Here is a 20,218-nt window from a genome sequence, read left to right on the forward strand (position 1 = left end):
CTCACCCCAGCCCCCCACAACCCAGTGGTTTCCAGGCAACGGCACAAAGGGAAAGTGGAGAGAGGGGCCTGGGAGGCCCAGCAGAGTTAGTTGTAACCCAATCCACCCCCGTACCTGAGGGGGGAGGAGGCTTGACTGCCGAGGAGGAAGAGGCTAGAGGCAACCTAGCCGGAAGGAAGGAAAGGGCAGAGGCTAGATGTGAGCCTGGAGCCAGAGTACTGCAGGCCAGGAGTTATGCGGAGACACATGGACTCTAGGAGACCCAGGAGATGCAGAGAGAACTGTTGTGCCCTGCGGGATGAGATGCCTGAACAGGAAGGAAGGAGTTCTTTGGCCTAAAACGGCTGAGACGTCAGGGAGAAGGGGAGCAGAGGAACGGCCCTGCCTGTATAGCCCTGGAGTCTTCTACTTCCAGAGGGGGCCGGATGGCAAAGGGAGTCTGGAACCAGAGCTGGAAGTAGGAAGCCCGCAGAGGGTAACTAGAAAGTCCTCCCGCCCAGCCAGCCCCTGTGGGGCTTGGGCATGGTGTCCTGCGGAGTCTCGACGCCCTCTAGTGGCCATTGTTCCCCCACTGTGCCTGCCTGCTGGCGTCCCAGGAGCCTCAGTGCAGGGGTCTGAGGAGTGAGGGGGTGGCCCACACAGGGAGCCTGCGGGCACTTCCGGTTCTCAATCTCGCGTTTCCTCAGGCCTTCTGCAGCCGCAGACCCCCCCCACATTCTTCCTGCCTCACTTATTTATTTTTTTTTATTAATGAGAAAGATAGGAGGAGAGAGAAAGAGCCAGACATCACGCTGGCACATGTGCTGCCGGGGGTCGAACTCAGGACCTCATGCTTGAGAGTCCAAAGCTTTACCACTGCGCCACCTCCCGAACCACTCCTACCTCACTTCTATGCACCTTTCTCCCACCCTGGGTTTGTTTCGGGGTGGCTCTAGCAGAGAAGCTTGCTCCACCTCACAGCACTATCCTTTCATGAATTTAAACACACATTACCTTTTTTGGGGGGGGACCCCTACTCTATAGGTGAAGGACCATTAATTCTCCTGGGTCCTGGGGCTGGGTTTGCTGCTGAGGTGGTGGGGACAGTGTGGAACCGCCTGGCCAGGCTGGGGCAGAGAATGCCACCATCTTCACTGGCTAGTTTACTGCGTCTCCTTTCTGTGTCTTCCCCAGCTCTGCTGTCCAGTGTCCCTGAATCCGTTGTGCTCCCCGTCTTCTCTCCCCTCCTCTAGACCAGAGTTAAGACTGCTCAGACACAACAGTGCACTGTGGTTCAGATTTTAATGGTGGTGCTGATGTCAAACCCACAGGGGAGAGGGCAACTGCCAGGCATAGTGGGAGGCAGGGAGTGAGGCAGCTTTGGGGCAGCTGGAGGGACAACAGGGAAGCTAGGGAGGGGTGCAGAGAGATTTGGAGGGGGAGGAGCTCCTAGGTGCACAGCCCCCACTGCTGGGCAAACCCAGGCTTCAGGTCAGGGCTGCTGTGCACATGGGAACATTCCAGCAAGTACCTCCACCCCTGGTCATCTCAGAACCTACAGCCACATGAGAAACACACAAAGTCCTCTCAAATTAGGCAGGGGTGGGGGAGGCTTAGAGTTATAGGAATTGATTAGTTAACAGGATAAGTGAAAAATAAATAATAAAAATTAAATAAATAAACAGCACACTAAAGTCCTAGCCCAGGCTTGGTCCACGGCACCAGCATGCCCCCCTCCACACACACACACACAGCGCAGTTCTGGCATCAGTCTCCTCACAGAAGCCATGTGGGACCAGCACAAAGCACCAGACACATGGCATCCACCAACCCTGACGCTCCTGTCACAGACGCTGATCCTTCTTCCGAGGACCCCCTTAAGAGTCCTGGGTCCCATGTCCAGGTTCTAAGGTGAGAGAAAAGAAAGAAAGGAGAGAGCCAGAGGGAGATGGGAGAGCAGGCACAGCAGGGGCTGCAGAAGCTGGGAAGCAGGGCAGCCAGGGAGCTATCTCAGAGCAGAATGGGGGAACAGGTTTTTGGGCTGTCAGAGGGCAGGAGAGAAATTCCAAGTCTCCAGGCAGAGAGGGATCACAGCACACTGGGGTTGCGGAAGTTGTGTCCTGCGAAGCGAGCTTCATCACCCAGTTCTTCTTCAATTCTGAGAGGAGCCAGAAAGGAGATATGAGAGCAGCACTTCTCTTTCCAGAGGCCCTGTGGCCTTCACCCCCCACACACACACACACCTCAGACTCCCATATACCACGGTGGATGGACATTCCCTGGCTTTGTCACTGGTAAACCTATCTAACTAAAACGCATGTTTTCTTGGGCTGGGACCTGGCACACCTAGCTGAGAATACATCTTACAGTATGCAAGGACCCAAGTGCAAGCCCCCAGCCCCCACTTGCAAGGAGAGAGAAGTTTCACAAGTGGTGAAACAAAGCTGCAGGTATCCCTCCTTTTTCTTTTAAAGATTTTATTTATTTATTTATGAGAAATATAGGGGGAAAGAGAGAAAGAACCAGACACCACTCTGGTACATGTACTGCTGGGGATTGAACTCAGGACCTCATTCTTGAGAGTCCTATGCTTTATCCACTGTACCACCTCCCAGACCACCAGGCATATCCTATCTCTCTCCCTCTCCCTCCTTATCTTCCCCTTCCCTCTTGATTTCTGTCTCTACCCTAAATAAATAAAAATAAAATATTATAAAGAAATAAGATAAAAATAAGGGTCCAGTGGTAGCATGCCTGGTAAAAGGCACACATTACAGTGCTCATGGTCCTGGGTTCAAGGCTCCAGTCCCCATCTACAGAGGGAGAGCTTCATGAGGAGTGAAATAGTGTTGCAAGTGTCTCTCACCCTCTCTACCTCCCTCTTCCTCCTCAAATTCTATCTCTATCCAAAATAAATATTTTTAAAAATACAGCAAAACATTTCCTAGACACGTGCTATCCTCTTGGGCACTGGGGGTATGGGGTTGCAGCCCTCCTAACCCTGGCTCCCAGCCCCCAGCCCCCCTCACCTCATGAGCTGGTTGTACTTAGCCAAACGCTCCGAACGGCAGGGGGCACCAGTCTTGATCTGAAACATCCAAAAAGACAAGGCCACTCACTCTGCCCCCTGAAAAAAAGACACTTAAAACATCCCTGACAGTCCCATATCCCCAGACACCTGGAAGGAAGGACCCTCTGGAGGCTTGAAACCCACCTCCACCCCCACCCCTACACCCCCTACACACACACACACACACACACACACACACACACACTTACTTGGCCTGTGCACAGCCCCACCACCAGGTCTGCGATGAATGTGTCCTCTGTCTCTCCGGAGCGGTGACTCACCATGACTCCCCAGCCATTCTCCTGGGCCAGCTTGCACCTGCACCCATGCACAAGTGCTGAACTCCCAACCCTCATCTGGACCCTGTCTGCCCAGTAGCAAGAAATATCTGGGAGGCCCAGGAGGTGGCACAGCAGACAAAGCCTTGAACTCTCAAGCATGAGGTCTGGAGTTCCATCCCTGGCATTATATGTGCCACAGTAAGCCTGAATGATGCTCTGGTTATTTTTCTCTGTCTCTCTCCTCTTCACTTACCAATAAATGAATAAATCATAAAAATGGAACTGGGGAGACAGAATAATGGTTCTGCAAACAAAAAAAACCCTTCCATGCTTGAGACACCAAAGATCCCAGGTTCAATCTCCAGCCCCACCATAAACCAGACCTGAGCAATATTCTGGTAAAAAAAAATAATAATAATAAAATAAGAAACATCTGGAAGTGGTCTGGGAGTGGTGCAGGGAGTCTGGGACTAGTGGGAATAGAACTGGGAACCACACAGGACACCCACATTCTGCATCCACAAGAGGGGATCAGGCTAGAAAGGAGGGGAGGAGAATGAGGAAGAAAGGAGGAGAGAGAGGTGAGAGAGGAGGAGGAGGAGGAGGGGTCCTGGAGGCACTCACGCTTGGATGGCTTCAGTGACCGAGCCAATCTGGTTGACCTTGAGCAGCAGACAATTGCAGGCTTTTTCCTCCACTGCCCGCTCGATCCTCTTTGGGTTGGTCACTGTCAGGTCATCACCTACGATCTGGATCCCCACATTGGCTGTGAACTTGGACCAGGCCACCCAGTCATCCTGGTCAAAGGGATCCTCAATGGAGACCACTGCAGGGAGAGCATCAGGGTGCCGGTGACCCTTTTAGGGTCTCTACTGTAGGTGGGAGAGACACCTCTTGGATTCCCAGGACTAGGTAGATGCCCTGGCTCACTGAACCTGCTCCCCCACCACCCCCCATAAACCTGCCTGGTCCATCCTTTTTTTAATTAATTCTGGATATATAGAGAGAAATCAAGAGGGAAGGAGAAAGGAGAGAGATGGCACCTGAAGCACTGCTTCACAACTTATGAAGCTTTGGCAGGGGATATAGCATAATGGTAATACAAACAGACTCTCAAGCCTGAGGCTGATCCTAGATCCTAGGTTCAATCCCTCGTACTACCATAAGCCAGAATCAAGCAATGCACTGGCTAAAAAAATTAATTAAAGGGAGATGGGTGGTAGTGCAGTGGGTTAAGTGCAGGTGGTGCAAAGCGCAAGGACTAGAGTAAGGATCCTGGTTTGAGTCTCCGGCTCCCCACCTACAAGGGCGGTCCGCTTCACAAGCGGTGAAGCAGGTCTGCAGGTGTCTATCTTTCTCTCCCCATCTGTCTTCCCCTCCTCTCCCCATTTCTCTCTGTCCTATCCAATGTCAACATCATCAATAACAACAACAATAATAACTATAACAACAATAAAACAAGAGCAAAAAAAATAAATACACATCAATTAATTAATTAATTAGTTAATTAAAATAATAAAAGAATTCATAAAACTTCCCCTCCTCCCTGAAGGTGGGGATAGGGAGTTTGGACCTAGGTCCTTGTGCATGGTGACATGTATGCTCAACAGGATGTGCCACCACCCAGCACCCCCACCCCATTCATTCTTTATTATTATTATTATCTTTTAAAAATATTTTTATAGGGGGTCAGGCGGTGGCGCAGTGGGTTAAGCGTATGTGGCGCAAAGCGCAGGGACCGGCTTAAGGATCCCAGTTCGAGCCCCTGGTTCCCCACCTGCAGGGGAGTCGCTTCACAGGTGGTGAAGCAGGTCTGCAGGTGTCTTTCTCTCCCCCCTCTGTCTTCCCCTCCTCTCTCCATTTCTCTCTGTCCTATCCAACAACGAACATCAACAATGGCAATAATAATAACTGCAACGAGGCTACAACAAGGGCAACAAAAAGGGAAAAAAATGGCCTCCAGGAGCAGTGGATTCATGGTGCAGGCACCGAGCCCAGCAATAACCCTGGAGGGGAAAAATTTTTTATTTATTATTGGATAGAGACAGAGAAATTGAGAGGGGAGGGGAAGATAGAGAGGGAGAAAGGTAGAGATATACCTGCAGCCCTGTTTCACCACTCACCTGCTTTCCCCCCCGCAGGCGGGGACCAGGGGCTTGAACCTGATCCTTGTGCACTCTAATGTGTGGGCTTAACCAGGTGTTCCCCACCTGGCCCCCACCTATTATTATTATCTTTATTTATTCATTGGATAGAGATAGTCAGAAATTGAGAGGGAAGGGGGTGATAGAGGAGAGAAAGACAAAGCAGCCCTGCTTCACCACTTGCAAAGCTTCCCCACTGTAGATAGGGGCCGGGCACTTGAACCCAGGTCCTTGCACATTGTAAGATGTGCGCTCAACCAGGTGTACCACCATCCGGCCCCTCCCCCTATTCATTCCAAGTCATCTCCTCCTCCTCTTCCTCCCCTTCTCCTCTTTCTCCCTCCCTCTCAGTCTCCCTTTCCTTGTACCAGAACACTGCTTAGCTGTGGTTTATGGTGGTTCTGAGGATTGACCCTAAGACTTTGGACCCTTAAGCATCAGAATCTCTTTACATATAACCATTTCACTGTCTCCCCTACCCAATATATATGAAATATGGGGGGGGGGAAGCAGGGGGAGGCTAGAGCGCTCCTCAACTCTGGTTTATAGTGGTGCTTGGATTGAATTTGGGATTTTGGATCCTCAGGTATGGAAGTCTTTTGCAGAACCATTATGGTCGCTCCACAGCCCTCCCCTCCCCTAACCTTTTTTGTTTTATTCTTAGCTTGATTCTTTCATACTTTTTCAAACACAAGGAGCACCTTTCTATTTCTACTACCAGAAATCCTTTCTCATTAATTATTGAAATCTTTCATTTTACTATTGTCCGTTTTCTCTTGCTCTGTCTCAGAATGATGGAAACTATCTCCTCTCCATCCAGATTTACTCAACTTTTGCTTAATTTTTTTCTTCTTCAGATTGTTTCTCTTTTAAAATTTTTTAAATACTTTTTTTTTTTTTTGCCTCCATGGTTATTGCTGGGGCTCTGTGCCTGTACCATGAATAGCCACTGCTCCTGGAGGCTACTTTTTTTTTCCCTTTTGTTGCCCTTGTTGTTTTATCACTGTTGTGGTTATTATTATTGTTATTGATGTCGTTGTTGGATAGGACAGAGAGAAATGGAGAGAGGAGGGGAAGACAGAGGGGGGAGAGAAAGATAGACACCTGCAGACCTGCTTCACCACCTGTGAAGCGACTCTCCTGCAGGTGGGGAGCAGGGCTCGAACCGGGATCCTTCTGCCAGTACTTGTGCTTCGTGCCACGTACGCTTAATTCACTGTGCTACTGCCTGACTCCCTTTTAAATTGTTTAGAAACAGAAATGAAGTAGTCTGGGAGGTGAACCATGAGGTCCCAAGTTCAATCCCCCACAGCACATGTACCAGAGCGAAGTCTGGTTCTCTCTCCTCCTATGTCTCTCATGAATAAATAAATTCTAAAAAAAAAAAAAAAGAAAGAAAGAAAGAAAGAAAGGGAAACAGAAATGAAGAAAGGGAAAGAGATGGGGGTGGGGGGTCGAGCGAGCAATACCTACAGCATAGCTTCAACACTTGTGAAGCTCCCCTCCTGCAGTTAGGGACCAGGGACTTGCACCCTGTAATGTTTGTGCTTAAATGTGCACACACCACCTGACTGCTGGTTTATGGTGGAGCCAGGGATTGAGCCAGGGGCCTTGGGGCGTGAAAGTCTTTTCGCATAACCATTATGCTATCTCCCCTACCTCTCTGTGTGTGTTTCTTTCTTTCTCTCTTTCTTACAGTCTGAGCTTCAAGTATGATTTTACCATTCCAAGGTCATCAACCCATTCCCCCCCCCACCCACACACACACGCACACACATACAATACTAGAGTTTCCCCCATGGTACATCCACATGGTTTAGGGACTCACACCTGGGCTGTATCTCTGACGCTGTTTTTTGGTTATTATTTTCGTTTAGTCTCTCCCTCTCTTAGTCTTTAGCCAAAGGCAGACTTAGAGAAGGTAATTCAGGGTAGTTCCTCCTCAAGTCTGTTCTATGCACAAATCACCTCCAGCTCTATTCAGCATCCATAACTTGTCAATCAAAAATACAGGAAGGGTAGCCTGGGAGGGGACATGGTGGTGGATAAGGCATTGGACTCTCAAGCATGAGGTACCAAGATCAACCCCCAGCATCACATGTGCCAAAGTGATGTTCTGGCTCTCTCCTCTCTCTCCCCCCATGTTAACTCCATAAAAATGCCCCCCCCCCCATCATCCCTTTCTTTCTCTCTTTCTGTCTTTCTGTCTTTCATTTTTAGAGCACTATTCAGTCCTGGTCTATGATGGTGCTGGGGATCCAACCTGGAACCTTTGGTGCTTCAAGAATGAAATTCTTTTTTTTTTTTATATATATATATTTTATTTTATTTATTTATTCCCTTTTGTTGCCCTTGTTGTTTTATTGTTGTAGTTATTATTGTTGTTGTCGTCGTTGTTGGAAGGAATGAAATTCTTTTTATATAACAATCATGCTATCTCCACAGCCCACAAATAAAAATAAATAACAAATAAAATAAAATAGTGGGGATTGGATGGTGGCACACCATGTAGAGAACACATGTTACCATGTTCTAGGGCACAGGTTTAAGCCCCTATTCCCCACCTGTAGGGGAGAAGCTTCCCAAGTGGTGAGACAGAGCTTCAGATCTCTCTCTCTCTAATTTTCCATCTCTCTCTCTTTCTCTAACTCCCTTTGTCCCTCTCAGTTTTTCTCTAGTCTATCAAGTAAAAGAGGGAAAAAATGGCTACTGGGAGTAATAGATTCATCATGTAGGCAACAAGTCCCACTAATAAATTTTTCATTAAAAAGATTTATAGTGGTCCAGAAGATGGCACAGTGGACTCTCAAGCATGAGATCCTGAGTTCAATCCCTGGCTCCACATGTACCAGAGTGATGTCTGGCTGTTTCTCTCTCTCTCCTATCTTTCTCATGAATAAATAAAATCTTTAAAAAAAAAAAAGATTTGGGAGTCGAGCTGTAGCGCAGCAGGTTAAGCGCAGGTGGCGCAAAGCACAAGGACCGGTGTAAGGATCCCGGTTCAAGCTCCCAGCTCCCCACCTGCAGGGGAGTCGCATCACAAGCGGTGAAGCAGGTCTGCAGGTGTCTGTCTTTCTCTCCCCCTCTCTGTCTTCCCCTCCTCTCTCCATTTCTCTCTGTCCTATCCAACAACAGTGACATCAGTGGTGACTACAACAATAACTACAACAATAAAACAGCAAGGGCAACAATAGGGAATAAATAATAAAAATTTTTTTTTAAAAAAAAGATTTATAAAGGGCTGGGCAGTGGCACACTCGGTTAGGTGCACATAGTACAAAGCATAAGGACCCGCACAAGGATCGGGGCTCACGCCCTGCTCCTCACCTTCAGGGAGTCACTTCACAAGCAGTGAAGCAGGTCACCAGGTGTCTCTCTCTCCCCCTCTGTCTCCTCCTTTCCTCTCAATTTCTCTCTGTCTTATCAAATAAAATGGGATAAAAAAAAAAAGGACTCTAAGAGCAGTGGATTCATAGTGTCGGCACTGAGCCTCAGCAATAACCCTGGAGGCAAAATAATAATAATAATGTAGATAGATAGATAGATAGATAGATAGATAGATAGATATGTAGATACTGGAAGTTGCCAGTTCTCTCCCAGACCAAGTCACTCACCATGATTCCTGGTTCCTTCCAAAGCCTCCTACCCCCATGGCCCCAGTAACCTCAGTGCCCAGGATTTTCATCGGATCCAAAGCAGATGAAACAACATGCACAGGTGCACGTTCATTCTACGCACCCGCTCTCTGCAGGAGCTCAGCTCCCAGCCCTGCATCTCAGATGCTTCTTGGGATGCCTCCACCTGGTACCTAAGCCAGTGAGTGCTAGCACTCCACAAGGTCCAGAGTGGTTCCCAACATACTCCTGCCTGCCCTAAACCCACCCACTCTCCCAACACCCCTCTCACCAGGATAGTTCCTGACAAAGTCCTGGTAGAGCGCCCCCAGCTGGTCTCCAGTGATATACCGGGAAGGATCAGCAGGAGATTTGAAGTCCAAGTCGTATTTGCCATCTCGATAAAACTCTGAGGCTGCCACATCCATGCCAATGACAATCTTTTCTGTGTAGCCAGCTTTGTCGATGGCCTCCTTCACCAGTTCCAGGGCTGGAGATGGAATACAATAAAATGGTCAACGGCACAGTGGACCGAAGGAATTGCAGAGGTGGACTGCTGTTGGGGAGGGTAGCTAAGGCCGCTGTTGAAGTACCCCCAGGTCTGGGAAGAATGATCAGCATCTAGAAAGCCAGAGAAATGGAAATATCTTACAGATTTTCTTTTGGAGAAGGCTGGGGAGGTAGTATAGCAGTTGTGTATTAACACTTTCATGCCTGAGGCCGAGATCCCAGGTTCAATCCCCAGCGTGACCACCATAAGACAGAGCTGAGCTGTGCTCAGGTTAAAATAACAACAACAACTTTTTTTTTTTTTTTGCCTCCAGGGTTATCACTGGGGCTTGGTGCCTGCACTACAAATCCAGTGCTCCTGGTGGCCATCTTCCCCCACCACCACCATTGTTGTTGTTGCTGTTACTATTTTTTTTTCCTCCAGGGTTATTACTGGGGCTCTGTGCCTACACGACAAATCCACTGCTCCTGAGGCTATTTTTTTCCTTTTGTTGCCCTTGTTGTTTTATTGTCATTGTTGTTGTTATTATTATTGTTGTTGTCATTGCTGTCATTGTTGTTGGATAGGACAGTGAGAAATGGAGAGAGGAGGGGGAGACAGAGAGAAAGATAAGACAACTGCAGACCTGCTTCACAGCCTGTGAAACAACTTCCCTGCAGGTGGGGAACCGGAGGATTGAACCGGGATCCTCACACCGGTCCTTGCGCTTTGCTCCATGTGCACTTAACCCGCTACGCTACGCTACTGCCCGACTCCCTTCCTTTAATTTTTTAAAATTTATTTTATTTATTTATTCCCTTTTGTTGCCCTTGTTTTATTGTTGTAGTTATTATTGTTGTTGTCGTTGTTGGATAGGACAGAGAGAAATGGAGAGAGGAGGGGAAGACAGAGAGGAGGAGAGAAAGATAGACACCTGCAGACCTGCTTCACCGACTGTGAAGCGACTCCCCTGCAGGTGGGGAGCCGGGGTTCGAACCGGGATCCTTATGCCGTTCCTTGTGCTTTGCGCCACCTGCGCTTAACCCGCTGCGCTACAGCCCGACTCCCCCCTTAATTTTTTTATAGGTAAGTTTTTTTTTTCTTTTTAAAGATTTTATTTATGAGAAAGACAGGAGGAGAAAGAACCAGACATCACTCTGGCACATGTGCTGCCGGGGCATCAAACTCAGGACCTCATGCTTGAGAGTCCAAAGCTTCATCACTGCGCCCACCTCCTGGGCCACCACTTAATTTTTTTTAAAAAAGATTCATTTTAGTTATTGCATATGAGAAAGACAATTTCTTCTTTTTATTTTTTTAAAATTTTTTAAAATATTTATTTATTCAATTTTGTTGCCCTTGTTATTTTATTGTTGTTGTAGTTATTGTTGTTATTGATGTCATTATTGTTGGATAGGACAGAGAGAAATGGAGAGAGGAGGGGAAGACAGAGAGGGGGAGAGAAAGATAGACACCTGCAGACCTGCTTCACTGCTTGTGAAGCAACTCCCTTGCAGGTGGGGAGCCGAATTTCTTCTTTTTAAAGAAGGGATACTATCTTTTAAAAACATTTTATTTTGGGTGGTCGGGCAGTAGCACAGAGGGTTAAGCGCATGTGGCGCAAAGCGCAAGGACCGGTGTAGGGATCCGGGTTCGGGTTCGAGCCCCCGGCTCTCTCCTTGCAGGGGCGTCGCTTCACAGGCTGTGAAGCAGGTCTGCAGGTGTCTATCTTTCTCTCCCCCTCTTTGTCTTCCCCTCCTCTCTCCATTTCTCTCTGTCCTATCCAACAACGAACAACATCAACAACAATAATAATAACCACAACAGGGCTACAACAACAAGGGCAACAAAGGGGGGAAAAGTGGTCTCCAGGAGCAGTGGATTCATGGTGTAGGCACTGAGCCCCAGCAATAACCCTGGAGACAAATTTTTTTTTATTTTAATGAGAAATATAGAAAGAAGACACAGAGAGACCTGAGCAGTTTTAACTTGTGGTGGCACTGGGGATTGAACCTGGAACTTCAGAGTCTGAGGCATGAAAGTCTTTTGAAGAACCATTATGCTGTCTCCCTAGCCCAAGAAAAAGAGTTTCACAGGAGTCAGGAGGTAGCACAGTGGGTTAAGCGCACATGGCGCAAAGCGCAAGGACCAGCATAAGGATCCGGTACTAGCCTCTGGCTCCCCACCTGCAAGGGGGTTGCTTCACAGGTGGTAAAGTAGGTCTGCAGGTGTCTACCTTTCTCTCCCCCTCTGTCTTCCCTTCCTCTCTCCATTTCTCTCTGTCCTATCCAACAACAACATCAGTAACAACAACAATAATAACTACAACAATAAAACAACTAGGGTAACAAAAAGGGAATAAATAAATATTTAAAAAATTTAAAAAAAAAGAAAAAGAATTTCACATGAGGCAGGGAGAAGGAAAGACCACCCAAAGCAGGATTTCAATACTTGTGGTGACAAGGATTGAACTGGGAACTTCAGATATAACAGTTCTGATAATGTTCTACTTGTCATTTCCCTGTCATTGTTCCTTATTTTCTTCTTTCTTTTTTTTTTAATTTTTTAAAAAATATTTATTTCCTTTTGTTGCCCTGTTTTTTATTATTATTATTATGTAATTATTGTTGTTGTTGGATAGGACAGAGAGAAATGGAGAGAGGAGGCGAAGTCAGAGGTGGAGAGAAAGATAGACACCTGCAGACCTGCTTCACTGCCTGTGAAGTGACTCCCCTGTAGATGGGGAGCCTGGGGCTCAAACCAAGATCTTTCAGCTGGTCTTTAGGCTTTGTACCACGTGCGCTTAACTCACTGCACTACCACCTGACTCCCTCTTCTTTCTTTTTTTTTATTAGACTTTTATTTATTTTTCCCTTTTGTTGCCCTTTTTTTTATTGTTGTTGATTGTCATCGTTGTTAGTAATTGTTAGATAGGACAGAGAGAAATGAAGAGAGGAGGGGAAGACAGAGAGGGGGAGAGAAAGATAGACACCTGAAGACTTGCTTCACCGCCTGTGGTGGGGAGCTCGGGGTTCAAGCTAGGATCCTCACACAGGTCCTTGCATTTTGAGCCACAGGCGCTTAACCCACTGTACTACCACCCAACTCCCTGTTCCTTAATTCAGAAAAAAAAAAAAAAAAAAAAAAGATTCACCTAAGCAAGAGAGAAGAAGAAAGAGATAGAACTTCCTGCTTAGCTCTGGCTTATAGTAGTCCAGAGGACTGAACCTGGGATTTTAGAGCCTCAGTCATTACAGTTTGCGTAGCCATTATGCTATCTTCCCCATTCCAATTTAATTTTTTTACATTTATTTATTGTCCCTCTTGTTGCCCTTGTTTTTTATTGTTGGTGTCATCTTTGTTAGATAGGACAGAGAGAAATGAAGAGAAGTGGGGAAGACAGAGCCAGGGAGAGAAAGATAGACACCTGCAGACCTGCTTCACTGCCTGTGAAGTGACTCCCCTGCAGGTGGGGAGCCTGGGGCTCAAACCCGGATCCTTATACCAGTCCTTGCACTTTGCGCCACCTGCACTTAACCCGCTGTGCTACCGCCCGACTCCCTGCCCTTGTTTTTTATTGTTGTTGTAGTTATTGATGTTGTCGTTGTTAGATAGGACGGAGAGAAATGGAGAGAGGAGGGGAAGACAAGAGAGGGGGAGAGAAAGGCAGACACCTGCAGACCTGCTTCACCACCTGTGAAGTGACACCCCTGCAGGTGGGGAGCCCAGGGCTCAAACCCGGATCCTTATGCTGGTCCTTGCGCTTTGTGCCACGTGCGCTTAACCAACTGCACTACTGCCTGACTCCCCAAATTAATTTTTTTATGTGGTGCTGAGGATCAAATACAGAGGATCAAATACAGAGCTTCATACATGCAACACTGTTGTTATTCCAGCTTTACCGATAGGAAAGATGAAGCCCAGAGAAGTTATGCAGGAAAAGATCACCAGCCCAGAACTCTTCTAGTCTGGGTTCAAGTCTAAGCACATTGACCCCAGGACCTTAACTCTCAGGGACTACCTATATAATTTCTATTCACTATACAGTTTCTCCCAGGCAGGAATAATAATAATAATAATAATAATAATAATAATAATAATCAGGGAGGTCCAAGAGGTTGGGGTGGGAATGGAGTCAATTTGAAGATTTTTATTTACTTTTTTATATTTTTAAAATGTTATTAACTGTTAAAACTCATTATCATCATCCTCATCACCACCATCAAGGCTTTACTGCTCAGAGATAGCTCTTCCAGGTAGAGACACAGACAAAGAGGAAGAGAGAAAGAGATACCTCAGCACCAAAGCTTCCTTCAACAAGGTACAGGCTGAGTTCAAGCCTGGGATGTGCACATGGCAAAGTGGCGCATCATCCAAGTGAGCTGTTTCACTGGGTCCCCAAATAATTACTTTTTTAAATTTTAATTTATTTCTTTATTAATAATTACTTTTGAATCAGAGAACTAGTTGGCTTTGTTGGCTTATGGTAGTGCCAAGGATTGAACCTGGAATTTCAGAGCTACAAGTATGAAAGGATTTTATGGGTCTGAGAGGTGGCACATCTGGTAGAGGACATGTTACGTTGTTCAAGGACCCAAGTTCAAGCCCCCAGTCCCCACCTACAGGGGAGTAAGCTTCAGGAATGTTTTTGTAAAGCAGTGCTGCTAGTGTTTTTCTCTCTCTTCCTTTTTTTTTTTTTTAAGGTTTTATTTATTCATGAGAAAGACAGGAGGAGAGAGAAAGAACCAGACATCAATCTGGCACATGTGCTGCCAGGGATCAAACTCAGGTCCTCATGTTAGAGAGTCCAAGCTTTATCACTGTACCATCTCCCGGACTACCCTCTTTTTAAAAATTATTTATTTATTTATTATTGGATAGAGACAGAAATTGAGAGGAGAGAAGACAGAGAGGGAGAGAGACAGACACCTGCAACTCTACTTCACCACTCATGAAGATTTCCCCTTGCAGGTGGGGACCAGGGGCTTCAACCTGGGACCTTGTGCACTGTAATGTGTGTGTGCTTAACCAGGTGTGCCACCGCCTGGCCCCTCTCTCTTCCTCTTTCATTTCAGTTTCTTTCTTTTCTCTATCTAATAAATGAATAATTAAAACATTTTTTTAAAAAATGTTCTTCTAAAAAATGTGTTTTCACATAACTATAATGTTTTCCTGGACCTTTATTTTTACTTTTGTTTGTTTCTGTTTTGTTGTTTAACAGAAATACTTTTAATTTTATTTATATTTTAATTTTTATTTAATTTTTTAAATATTTATTTTCCCTTTTGTTGCCCTTGTTTTTTGATATTTATTTATTCCCTTTTGTTTCCCTTGTTTTATTGTTGTAGTTATTGTTGTTATTGATGTTGTTGGAAAGGACAGAAAGAAATTGAGAGAGGTGGGGAAGACAGAGAGGAGGGGGAGAGAAAAATAGACACCTGCAGACCTGCTTCATCGCTTGTGAAGCGACTCCTCTGCAGGTGGGGAGCCAGGGGCTCGAACTGCCGGTCCTGGTGCTTTGTGCCATGTGTGCTTAACCTGCTGCGCTACCACCCAACTCCCTTTATTTTATTTTTTAACCAGAGCACTGTTCAGCTCTGGCTGATGGTGGTTACATGAACTGAATCTCAAACCTCAGGCCTAGGTCATTTATATAACCATTATGCTATCTCCCCTGCCCAAATTTTATTTATTGTTATGACAGTGAGAAAGACCATACTGTACAGTGCAGAGAATCAAACCCAGGGCTCACGCACACAAGGAGATGCACTCTGCCCACCAAGCCAGCTCTCAGGTCACAGGAAGGGACTGATGAGGAGGATACCCTGGAGTTTGGTACAGCTCACCAGACTGAGAAGTCTCCAGAATTTTAGAGGGCTTGACAGGGACACACCCCACAGGTCACCAGGCTGCCTCCCACCATTCTGGGGGGTAGAGGTGAGAAGTGAAAGGCACTCACAGGCTGCATGGGAGGCTTGTTCTCTCCAACTGCAGGTGCTGTGAAACTGTCCCAAGTACATCCTCAGGATGAGGGTGAGATACCTGGCACTTCTCTGTGTCTCCAGATAGGGGAAGACCCAGAGCTGGGGGCGGGAAGAGGGGCTTACTGGTCTCACCTTCGCTGTTCTCCAGGATGTTGGGGGCAAAACCACCTTCATCACCCACATTGGTGGCATCCTTGCCGTACTTGTCCTTAATGACCCCTTTGAGCGTGTGGTAGACCTCGGCCCCCAGTCGCATGGCATCACGAAAGCTCTCAGCGCCCACAGGGAGGATCATGAACTCCTGCATGGCCAGCTTGTTGCCAGCATGGGAGCCTCCGTTGATCACATTGAAGGCCTAGGAGACAGCCAGGCCACATAGCACTTCCTCCCTTGCTCACAGTGCCCCATAAGGTCTGGGGGGAGGGGCACCACCCACCCAGTGTGGCTGCAGGTCTGCTCACCGGCACTGGCAGAATGAGGTCCGAGTTCCCGGCCAGCTGCGCGATGTGGCGGTACAGCGGCAGCTCCAGTTGGGCCGCACCTGCCTTGCACACGGCCAGGGACACCCCCAGGATGGCATTGGCCCCAAACTTGGCTGGGAAGTGTCCAGAGGGAGGCTACTCAGTACAAATGGCTCCTTTCCCCATCAGCCCTCAGCCCCACCTCTTCTCCCTCCCTAAAAGAGCCTCTAACAGAGACCCTTCCCTCCCCTCTAGCTTCTTCTCTCCCATTCTCACCTGAGATGAGCAGAGCAGAGGAAAGGAAGCCATGGGGACCCACAGAGAGTTAGACCTTTTGCTTTCTAGCTTAGATCCATCTGTCTGTCTGTCTATTTGTATATTTAGTGCCAGGATTGAGCCCAGAGCCTCACACATGCAAAGCCTGTGCTCTAATGGCCTGGCAGGTGGCACAGTAGATAAGGCTTTGGAATCTAGAATATGAAGACCAGAGTCTGATCCCTGACACTGCATGTAATGATGATCCTCTGGTTCTCTCTCTAATTTTTATTGAGACAGAGATACAGAGTTAAGCACATATAGTCTGTAGTGTAAGGACCAGCACAAGGATCTCACTTCAAGGCCCCCCTGGCTCCCCACCTGCAGGAAGGTTGCTTCAAGCAGGTCTGCAGGTACCTATCTTTCTCTCTCCCTCTGTCTTCCCCTCCTCTCTCAATGTCTCTGTCCTAACCTATAACAATAACAGCAAGCAACAACAATGGAAAAAAAAAAAAAAAGATGGCCACCAGGAACAGTGGATTTGTAGTGCAGGCACCAAGCCCCAGCAATAACCCTGGAGGGAAAAAAGAAAGAAAGAAAAAAGAAAGAGGGTTGGGTGGTAGCACATCGGGGCAGGTTAAATGCACATGGTGCCAGGCACAAGGACCAGAATAAAGATCCCAGTTCGAGCCCCTGGCTCCCCACCTGCGGGGGAGGGGGGGGGTCACTTCACAAGTGGTGAAGCAGGTCTGCAGGTGTCTATCTTTCTCTCCCCCTTTCTGTATCCCCTCCTCTCTTGATTTCTCTCTGTCCTATCCAACAACAATATCAATGGAAATAATAACAATAGTGACAACAAGGGCAACAAAATGGGAAAAAATGGCCTCCAGGAGCAGTGGCTTCATAGTGCAGGCACCGAGCCCCAGCAGTAACCCTGGAGGCAAAAAAAGAAAAGAAAAAGAAAAAAGAAAATACCAGAGAGAGGCACTAGAGCACTGGAACTGGGACCTCACGACCTCAAGCATGAGAAAAAACATCTATATATAGTTTTAATGAGATAGAGAGAGACAGATACCAAAGCACTACTCAGCTCTAGTTTATAGTGGTGTGGGGCTTGAACCTGGGATTCTGAAGCCTCAGAGATATATATATATATATATATATATATATATATATATATATATATATATATATATATGCCAGCTCTGGCTTACGGTAGTACGGGGGACTGAACCTGAGACTTTGAAGACCTAAGCATGAAAGTCTTTTGCAGCACCACTATGCCATCCCCACCTTATGTATATTTAAAAGCATGTCCTCTATAGGGAACTGCATCCCCAGTCCTAGCCTGAGTACTAGCTGAGATCCTTGGCAGTCTTGTGCCAGCTCTCCCCTCTTTACACTGCCAAGTTCTTCCTCTGTGTGAAGTCACTCCCTCTCTCTTCTGAGAGGAGGATGGGAAGGTTGGACCTCTGCCAGTTCTCCCTAAAGGACTCCCCACAGAGCCACCGGCCCCATCTGTCAGCTCCTGGGCCTCCAGACCTCCCCTCTCTCCCTACCCCCCTTACATTTGTTCTCAGTGCCATCCAGCTCCAGCATCAGTTTGTCCAGTTTCTCCTGCTCCACCACAGACAGACCCTATGGGAAGAGCCTCTGTCAGCCTGGCCCAAGTGGAGGCTAAACCCTGCTCTTCACCAGAGGCCTCTCTGGGGCAAGGATCTGAACCCCCACCAGGCCAATGAGGGTTTCTCCTTCCTCTCCCCTTGGTAGCCTCTTGGTAACCCCTTGGACTCCCAAGACTTGGGGGGGGCTTCCTCACTCCTTTTCCTTCTCCCCAAACTCAGGACTGCCACCCTCCCCACCCCACCACCACCCTACCACCATCACCACAAGGAGCTGGGCCTCAGAAGTTGGGCCTCACCGAGCTGACAAGAGCTGGTGCAATGGTGCTGTTGATGTGGTCCACAGCCTTCAGTACGCCTGGGAGAGGCAGAGACCAGATGGGTGAGGGAAGATGGTTGGAGCAGAGCCGGGGACAGAGGGCCTGAAGAAGAGAGAGGGCCTCACCTTTGCCTAAATAACGCTGCTTGTCCCCATCTCTCAGCTCTAAGGCCTCATAGATGCCAGTGGACGCGCCACTGGGCACTGCAGCCCTGAACAGACCTGCAGGAGGAACCAGAACTTGGAGAGAGAGCCAGAGTGCACGAGGACTCTCTAGAGACTAGGGGCTGCACTTCTTTTTCTTTTTAAGATAGAGGCAGAGAGTAAAGACCAAAGCACAAAAATTTCCTCCTATGTGAAGGGGAGCCAGGCTAGAACCCGGGTCAAGCATGACAAAGTAGCGCACTGTCCAGGTGAGCTATTCCACCAGTTCTGGTTGCACCCTCTTGCCCAGTACAGCTAGTAGAGACAAGAATGCGCGCGCTCCCTCTTTCTTGCTTTCACCATCTCTCCTCTCTCTCACATGAAGATGCATAAGCACTTAGATCTCACCCACCCAACTGAGGGCCCCACAGGCACAGGCGGGCACCCCCAGAACACAGCTGTGTAGGTCATGCACACGCACACGCACGGGCGGACACACGTCCCCGCGTGTGAGTCTATCCCTGCCCATCCTGCTCCCCTGGACAAGACCCCCGCCTACAGCCCCTGGAGTATAGACCTGGTCCAACTCCCCTCCCTCCCCCTGGGACCTCCTCAACCCTCCCCAACCCTGCGCTCAGGCAGAGCGGGGGAGGCCGCGAGGTCGCGCACCCTTGGCCGTGTACAGATCCACCTCCACCGTGGGGTTCCCGCGGGAGTCCAAGATCTCCCGGGCGCAGATCTTCTCTATCGACATGACGGCAGGGATCTCCTGGAGTGAAAGGATGAGAAAGAATGTGGGGGGGTGGTGGAGATAAGAGGTTTAGGGAGGCAGGGCACGCCGTGAGTGGGCGGGGTCAGAGGCTGGGGAGGAGGAAAGGGAGGTTACTGCAGTAGGTAGGGGGTGGGGAGGAGCTGGCTGCAGCCGCTGGGCCGCCCCCTCCCTCCCGAAGGTCACTGCAGTGAGGAAGGGGAGGTCACTGCAGTGGGGGGTGGGGTGGGATGTGCCGCAGGAGGGGGGGCGCAGTGGTCCCCTCCCTCGCCCGCAGCTTACCAGCCAGCTGCTGGGGTTCCCCTTGGAAACCCAAGAGAGGAATGGCTGTCAGATTGGTGTCCCCTTGGATCCAAGAAGAGGATGGGCTGTCCGGGCAGCTCCTCCGAAGCGTCCACCCACCCCAACCAATTCCGCGTCCCAGCCCCCACTCCCCCCACCCCATACCCTAGTAAGCTTCCCTCCTCGCGGGAGACACAGGGGTGAGGGGTCCAGGGTGAGTGTTCCCGGCTGGACCAGCCCTCCCCGAGTCTGCCCTTAGGGAGGGCGACGTGGGGGGCATGTGGGCGCCGGGGGGAGTCTAGGAAGTCTGGGGGTGCTGGGGAGGGGCGAGGCAAGATGCCCTCTCATTCCGCGATGCTGAGACAAGGCAAAGCGCGGGGATGAGATGCCTAGCCCCGGAAGACCTTGCACACAGCAGCGCAGAGCTGGGGGGGGAGGGGGACAGGTGCGGGGAGGACAGCGCATACGGGAGGAGGGGGCGGCAAGCAGAAGCGGGGGGGGGGGTGCTGGCGGTGGGAGGGAAGCAGGGGATGGACGGTTACGGAGCCAGCAGCGCGCAGGTGATAGATCAGGGGCGCAGGGCTGAGGCGCGGGGTCCGGCAGAGTTCACCTCGGGGCTGCAGGCTCTGCCGGCTGCTGCGGGGACCGAGCGGGAGTGGCAGCGGTGGAGGCTGCGGCTCACGGGCGACTGGCGGCGGGCGGGCGGGGGGCGGCGCCGATAGGGCCGGGCGGGCGCATGTGACCCGGAGCCCCCGATGAGTCAGGAGCCGCGGCGGAGCGCGCAGGAGCGCGGGCGGGGGGCGC

The 20,218-nt window shown here is 49.1% G+C and overlaps 1 protein-coding gene across 4 annotated transcripts; it reads right to left on the reverse strand.

Moving 5' to 3' along the window:
• Positions 1-1,262: 1,262 nt before the first annotated feature.
• ENO2 (enolase 2) lies at positions 1,263-20,121 on the reverse strand. Of its 4 annotated transcripts, none has more exons than XM_016194288.2 (12): positions 20,025-20,121; positions 19,033-19,132; positions 18,346-18,441; positions 18,200-18,258; positions 17,847-17,916; positions 16,024-16,157; positions 15,695-15,917; positions 9,381-9,578; positions 3,955-4,156; positions 3,259-3,367; positions 3,009-3,067; positions 1,263-2,137 (listed from the first exon to the last, which is right to left on the reverse strand). In XM_016194288.2, exons 2-12 carry the CDS (start codon positions 19,115-19,117, stop codon positions 2,068-2,070), a joined length of 1,305 nt encoding a protein of 434 aa, XP_016049774.1. In that variant the 5' UTR covers positions 19,118-19,132; positions 20,025-20,121; the 3' UTR covers positions 1,263-2,067. The 4 variants fall into 4 exon arrangements, with proteins under 4 accessions (XP_016049774.1, XP_007537113.1, XP_060046125.1 ...); XM_007537051.3 differs by lacking the exon at positions 20,025-20,121 and adding an exon at positions 19,415-19,554; XM_060190142.1 differs by lacking the exon at positions 18,346-18,441.
• Positions 20,122-20,218: the final 97 nt, after the last annotated feature.

The sequence above is a fragment of the Erinaceus europaeus genome, chromosome 4, assembly GCF_950295315.1.
Source record: "Erinaceus europaeus chromosome 4, mEriEur2.1, whole genome shotgun sequence".
NCBI classification, from domain to species: Eukaryota; Metazoa; Chordata; class Mammalia; order Eulipotyphla; family Erinaceidae; genus Erinaceus; species Erinaceus europaeus.